At 47.3% G+C, this 7,717-nt stretch overlaps 1 protein-coding gene across 1 annotated transcript; it reads right to left on the bottom strand.

The window, feature by feature from the left end:
- Positions 1 to 5,887: 5,887 nt before the first annotated feature.
- On the bottom strand, positions 5,888 to 6,587 carry LOC306934428 (uncharacterized protein; the record flags this gene model as incomplete). The annotated part of the gene is made up of 2 exons (XM_079516997.1): positions 6,577 to 6,587; positions 5,888 to 6,492 (listed from the first exon to the last, which is right to left on the bottom strand). Exon 2 carries the CDS (start codon positions 6,419 to 6,421, stop codon positions 5,888 to 5,890), a length of 534 nt encoding a protein of 177 aa, XP_079373123.1. The 5' UTR covers positions 6,422 to 6,492; positions 6,577 to 6,587.
- Between the last annotated feature and the right edge of the window lie 1,130 nt (positions 6,588 to 7,717).

The following is a 7,717-nucleotide window of genomic DNA, read 5'->3' as shown; positions in this document are numbered from 1 at the left end:
TCCAAATCCCGACTCGACTTTTCTCTCCATATAATTAAAAAATGATAGACACTTTGTCGAGGCCCAGGCTACACGTATATGGATCTTTTGCTAAACGCACATTTCTTTGTGCGTTTGGGCCTCGTGCATTTGGGCCTTTCAACCACACGCAAACGGCGTTTTCGGCCACTCAAGCGGAGGTTTTTGGAAACGGATAAATAAGTGAAGATTTTCGAAAATATCTATATATTTTAGGTGCTGCGATGCGTATGTCCCTTAGCAGCATATGATATGACGTCATATGCTGGCACGAAGCAGACCGTGCAGGTATGTTTTCCGTCATGCTACGAAGCGTATGTCCCATGACGTGATGAAGATATGTACCAATGTCCCTTAGCAGCAAAAGATATGACGTCAAATGCTGGCACGGGACATACGGAAGCAGACCGTGCAGGTATGTTTTCCGTGTATATCCCATGACGTGATGAAGATATGTACCAATGCCAGGGTATAATTGGTTTACGATGGTGATGTAATGATATGTTTCAGTGTCGGGTGGATTAAATAAAGGGACATACGCATCAAACCATCCGAGTAACCACATTATACCACTAATCAACTCAGAAATTACATATACATACATATAGACATACCGTATACACATATAGACATATGAGCATATGACGTGATGAATATGTACCAATTCCAGGGTATAATTGGTTATCGATGGTGACGTAACGATGACATGTTTCAGTGTCGGGTGGACTAAAGGTAATGTCCCTATGTATACATGTATGTAATCTGACACCACTGCCATAATAGTCCAGTTCCCTATGTTCAGCCATATGAGTTTGTAGGCTGAAGACGAAGATTTTTTAAACTATATATTTTTGGAAACCTTATAGCCTAACGAATCAGAAAATGTTTGTTGCCATTTTTTTCGAGGTCTGTAAAGCAGCCATCTTGGAGCTTTAAAAATGGCTACTTTCAAAAACGAATTTCTCAATATCTCGCCTCCTAGATGACCTAAAATCAAGATTGCAGTGGTTAAATCTACATTTTTGGGGGAAAGTAATCCAATGGAGCTGATTACATTCTATATGAGGCATGTATGGGTGGGTATTTCACATTTTTACATGATATATCACGTAAAAATGCTAATTTCCCACATTGGGGAACCCCCTTTTTTAGATTTCTTCATTTGCCCTGCTATAAAAGGTTGGCCACCAGAAATAATATCTATGAACCAGTAGGAACACAACCTATATGGACAACCCGGTCAATCGGTCATCTTGCTGCTGGAAATCCAATATGGCTGCCTCAATATTGGCCCCTATCAGAAAGTACCTTTGGTGATAACTTTTGAACCAGATGGGATAGAAATGCAAACTTGGTAACTATTTCATAATTTATGAGCATGAGAAACTCATTGGAATACTTATCTTTATGATTGGGTGTGCCTGGAGCCTTAATTAGCATATTTCCAAAATGGATGCCACCTAAAAATGAGTTTTACTGTGACTTTTACAGTGACATCCGACTGTTATGGCAAAAAGATTGCTTTTTAAGCAATGTGAGCACATATGGTCAGTTTGAACTTTCATTTCTATATTGACAATATGGCTGCAGTCATAAATAATGTATGGTATTGTAGTCCGGCAGCCAACAGGCTTCTTTTGTTTAAAGCGGGAAATTTGGTAGTCTTTTTTATTGGCCTAAAATATTGTCTTTTATATACATACATACATGAATCCACTTGCTGACCGGCTGTTAGTATTGGGCAATCTTTTTATAGGGGTTTCTTGTGTGACCCTACCATTAACATCCTATGGCTGGCCGTTTTTAGCCCAAGGAGTGTATTTTGTGCAAAACTAATGCTTGGAATGGATTCAGAATCATGAAAACCCCCTAGTTTGACATGTCACATGCTTGAGATGACATAGAATCCACACAACAGGAGGCTGATACAAGAATACTCCACACCCTACAGTGTCCAGAATGGCAATGTTGACAGAGTTGCCATCCATTCCAATGATACAGACATCATCATGTGCCTTTACTATGCAGCAACCCAACTCAGATGCCTTCCAGAGCAATATGCATACCTTCCTGTCCATCAAATGGTATCAGCACTGGGGCTCGCACAGTGTCGTTGCCCTGCCCTTTATCTAAGTGGTAACGACACCAGCATTCACTGGCAAGAAGGCATAGTTCAAGGCCAGCATGTGTCTGGATCTCCCTGCACCTAAGGAGTTTGATGACGTCATCTGAGAGGGAATCAGAAGAGTTTTCACCAATCAGGCACAAAACCTCACAATTGCTGTATATACATCCAAAGCTGACCACCCAGAGGATTTTGACCTTGGGTAAGCTTAGAGTGTACACATTCCTCAATAATAGATCAACCCTCTGAAAGCTGCTACCTCTCTAGGTCTCTCTTGCCCTCCATGCAAGTGCCTTCCTCACTTTAAGATCTTGCTCTGTTGAATTGACCCATGCGTGCAGGTACTGAAGTCCTTGACTTCCTTCAAAGCAGTGCCTTCTGTTGTTGTCAGAAGTGGATGTTGCAAAGGGATGTTATAGTTGATAACTTCAGTTTTCTTGACATTCAGCAGAAGGCCAACCTTGGCACACACTCTGGTCAGGAGTTCCTGAGCTTGTTCCACGTGGTCAGAGAGCAGGTTGATGTCATCTGCGTCAGGTCTGTCTGACAGTGGGGTGTCTCTCTCGTGCTCTCGTCCACTGATAGCCTTCCTTAGCGCGTAGTCCAGGACTATGACTAAGAGGAAGTACCCCAGCCAAGATGTCAAACTCCTGCCATCTGGGGTCAAAACCTTGGCCCTTGTTGCTGTGTACATGGTCTCCATTTGCCCGGAGTAAGGTGGGAGGGACACAACAGAGAATGCCTTTGACCTGCACCTGAGAAAAGCTGCTCTAGCAACCATAATGGATAAATGTGCACACATCGCCATGCCAGATAATCCTACTTTCACAGAGTATGGATGGTCTCTCAGTGATGGCAATGCAGTCCCCCTTGCATACCGAGCCAACCTGACCTATGTCAATGAACAAGGCAATATCCTGCAGCTGTATCAAAGGCTGCCAGAAAAACTGTTCCTGTGCAAAGAAGGTCATTTCATGCTACTTAGGATGCCGTTGCCAAGAACTGGAGACACGATGCAGCGGGATCAGTGCAATACATGACAACAGTGACCGTGAATAGCATCATACCATAGTATCATTGGCTTTAGAAGCAGGCAAGACAGCACCATAGAGGTAAACATGAACCTTTTGTAGGCAACCTCAACACCGCTTCACTCAGTTTGTCACTAAGTAGTCTATATTTTGTTCTGTTACAAGCATAACTGTGTGTGTGTGTGTGTGTGTGTGTGTGTGTGTGTGTGTGTGTGTGTGTGTGTGTGTGTGTGTGTGTGTGTGTGTGTGTGTGTGTGTGTGTGTGTGTGTGTGTGTGTGTGTGTGTGTGTGTGTGTGTGCCATCTTAAAGTTACATTGTGGGCGTTTTCTGATTTTTCTTTGCAATCATCCCCACAACTCTAGATAGAATCAGAAGATGACAATACCATGCATTATGACTGCAGCCATATTGTCAATATAGAAATGAAAGCTCAAACTGACCAAATGTGCTCAAATTGCTTAAAAAGCAGACTTTTTGCCATAACGGTCAACTGTCACTGTAAAAGTCACAGTAAAACTCATTTTTGTGTGGCGTCCATCTTGGATATATGCAAATTAGGGGTCCAGACACACCACAAAACCACTCCCTTACGGAGCTTTTCACCACCTGTGCGCAACCCAATGCACACACAAACACACACACGCACATATTAACTGCCCCCCCCCCCCCCCCCCCCCCCCCTCCCGGAAATCCCAACACAGAGTTGCACCAGAATAATCACAGACACGTTGACTCCTCTCTAAACAGAGTTCAAACACTATATAAATCATTTTGCTGTTTATTTATTTATTGTATTTATTTATATGCGGTTATATCCTCACCTCACCTATCCCGTAACCCTGGAGGGTCGTTGGGGCACCACAGACGATCTGTTGACCAGCTCTCTCCATCCCTCTCTGTCCTCGGCAGCTCTCATTGCCTCGCTGAGTTTCAAGTGTGTCCATTCTCCGATGTTATCTTCCCATCTTTTCTTTTGTCTCCCTCTTCTCCTGCCACCTCGTACGGTGTCTTGCAGGATGGTCTTTGCAAGGCCTGAGGATCTGTACGATAACAATTTCTATTGCCAAATACCTTCACACAGCTATGAATGACTATGGGTTCACACTTGATATTTTATAACGTCTTATTTTCATTTCACAGACCAGAAGGCAGAGCATTCTGGCCACATTCAGGTGTTTTCTATTTTGTGTTGTGTTCATATATGGTTGAATCCCCATATATGAACTCAAAAGAGCACTCGCCCGGTCGGGCAACCTGAAAGCAGACTCCACCTGCCCCAAGTGTTATTTAGCTGCCAGGGGCAAGTGGGCACCCCTTAGTATTTTATTTAGCTGCCAGGGGCAAGTGGGCACCCCTTAGTGTCAACGCCTGAGGAACACAGAGGACTCACTCATTTGATTTCTGGGGGTCAACATTTCTGTAACTCTGACACAAACAGCTGATATAATTTTTGACCCATTTAGACCTGAGGCCGATTCTAAAACAAATGTCTTCTAAATCCTGACAGTTTTCTGAAAAACCATGTTTCTTGATGTGTGTATCTATGTATATGTATGACACTTCCGATATATGTAGTTCTGTGTCAGTCACGCCTGGGCAGGGGCCCGGTCCAGGGCCCGGGCAGAGGCCTGTGGTGGTTCTGGATGACCGTGGGTCCGACCGACTCGACACCGGGCACTGCACACTTGGTGCATGTAAAAAATAAAATAAAATCAGTATTCTGAAGTTTGTCATTGTCTGTCAATAATTGTATATTAATAGTCTAGCTAAATCTGATTTAACGGTATTATGGTTGTGAGCTTGTAGATCGGCTAATGTCCCAGTTCAAAGGTACGGGACAATTCTAGTCTTTCTTATATGTTGTTCCAGGGACCTCCCCAGTGGGCCCCACACAAGCAAAGATTTGAGTTAAAATAATATATTCAAAGATGTGCACCACATTTTTCACGATTTTTCAAATATAGCAGATCTACAAGATCGTAGAGCTTAAAAATAATGTGTTAGAACTCACCACTGCCTCAGTGTCACCTCATTGAGCTCGACGAGCTGGATGTTGGTCTGGGCCATGATGGTGGGGTTGGCAAGGACTAAGTCCCTCACCTTGTAATAGTCCCTCTTCAACAAACCCCACCGGTTCAGACGCCTGCCGCAAATACTCCTGCCAGCAGGGTAGATGCGCTCAGCTGAACGCACATGGCCTCGACCAGCCGGCTGCAGTCAGGCCATTGTGCAGGAGACCCGGAGCCGAGCATAGAGCTGTAAAATAAACAACCAAAGAAAAGCACAGGTAATGACAATACTATTATAATAATTATTTAAGCTTATCGGAATTGGCTTATTTTTATGGAAAAGAATAAGCACTATATGCCAACAGCTTACCGCTTCACACTGTCTGTCCCAGCTATGACAGACGTCTTGGAAGGCTTGGCCCTGAACCGTCCCGCTGTGACTCTGTCCTTGTGGCGGGGGGAGTAGGAGACTGCTGCCTTGTCACCCTCTGGAAGCTTTTCCCAGAGGGCGAGTATCTCCTCCTCCTTCGCCCGCGTCACAGCATACTGGTGTCGCAGCTTCACCAGACTGACAGCCAGGCAGATGACATGCTGGTAACCCATGGCTCCATCAGGACCCATGGCATCCTAAACAAAAATAGAAACAAAAAAGGGAAATTCTAAAGTTGTTAATATGTTCCAAATACGGACTCGTTCCTACTCATCAATTATGATGCTGTGTACATATACATACATCGTCCGGCTCCCCAGCTTGCCCAGGTGTGCCTTCATCCTGGGGAGCAGCCTGGCTGTCAGGGACGGTCCCTTGCTCGGCTGGTCCAGGCAGTGGCGTGTCGGCAGGGTCTGACTGGGTCGGCGTAGGCGCTACGGTGGTGGAAGACGGGGCTGCCGGGCGGGCAATGGGTGGCAGCGTTTCCTCCAGGCTGTATAGGGACAGGGTGGGGTCGTTGTCCACCGACGCCGCGTCCTCAAAGCCCTCGTCCTCCACCTCGTAGTCCTCGTCGCCGATCCCATCCGGAACATCGGGATCCCTGCCGACGTCCAGGTGCAGCACTGCCTCTGTCTGGGAGTATAGGTACTCTAGCCCTATCACTTCACCTGTATACTCTCCAGGCAGAGGGTAGTCCACTTCCAGCTTGAGTCCCAGGACCTCCTGACTCAGCTGGTTGTGGAAGTGCTGCATCTGGCCACTGTAGCAGATCTCAGAAACGCCATCCATGTCCAGTGATGCTGCCATGTGGTCGTCATTCCACCGCGCCAACCCCTATACCAGGTACGCCTGGAAGTGCAGGGCGTTTGCACTTGTACCTAAAACATGACAGGTACAAAAGCAGTTACAGACACGCACGCACGCCCACACACCTTCCCCACTCTCTTGTACTAGATACTCACCAGGGATAAAGCGGTTGAGGTGCAGGTGGAATGACTCCAATGACGTTGTCCCGTGGGCGCATCTGAAGACGGGCAGCACGACTCCCCCCTTGGTCAGCTCACCCGTCTTCCTGTAGAGTTGCAGGCAGTCTCCCATCCAAGTACTGACCAGGCCCTACCCTGCTTAGCTTCCGAGATCGGACGAGATCGGGCGTGTTCAGGGTGGTATGGCCGTAAGCGACAGCAGAGGTGGCCGGCACGGCTCATGTACACAGCAGATGGCTTTGGCCAATGCCTTTAACGAAAAAGCTTACGGCACCTGGTATTCCCAGGCAGTCTCCCATCCAAGTACTGACCAGGCCCTACCCTGCTTAGCTTCCGAGATCGGGCGTGTTCAGGGTGGTATGACCGTAAGCGACAGCAGAGGTGGCCGGCACGGCTCATGTACATAGTAGATGGCTTTGGCCAATGCCTTTCATGAAAAAGCTTACGGCACCTGGTATTCCCAGGCAGTCTCCCATCCAAGTACTGACCAGGCCCTACCCTGCTTAGCTTCCGAGATCGGACGAGATCGGGCGTGTTCAGGGTGGTATGGCCGTAAGCGACAGCAGAGTTGGCCGGCACGGCTCATGTACACAGCAGATGGCTTTGGCCAATGCATTTCATGAAAAAGCGTACGGCACCTGGTATTCCCAGGCAGTCTCCCATCCAAGTACTGACCAGGCCCTACCCTGCTTAGCTTCCGAGATCGGACGAGATCGGGCGTGTTCAGGGTGGTATGGCTGTAAGCGACAGCAGTGGTGGCCGGCACGGCTCATGTACACAGCAGATGGCTTTGGCCAATGCCTTTCACGAAAAAGCTTACGGCACCTGGTATTCCCAGGCAGTCTCCCATCCAAGTACTGACCAGGCCCTACCCTGCTTAGCTACCGAGATCGGACGAGATCGGGCGTGTTCAGGGTGGTATGGCCGTAAGCGACAGCTGAGAAGGCCGGCACGGCTCATGTACATATCAGATGGCTTTGGCCAATGCCTTTCATGAAAAGGCTTACGGCACCTGGTATTCCCAGGCAGTCTCCCATCCAAGTACTGACCAGGCCCTACCCTGCTTAGCTTCCGAGATCGGACGAGATCGGGCGTGTTCAGGGTGGTATGGCCGTAA

The sequence above is a fragment of the Electrona antarctica genome (genome assembly GCF_951216825.1).
Source record: "Electrona antarctica genome assembly, chromosome: 2".
NCBI lineage: Eukaryota > Metazoa > Chordata > Actinopteri > Myctophiformes > Myctophidae > Electrona > Electrona antarctica.
Note: the sequence above shows the minus strand (reverse complement) of the source record. Positions and strands in the feature narration are given on the sequence as shown.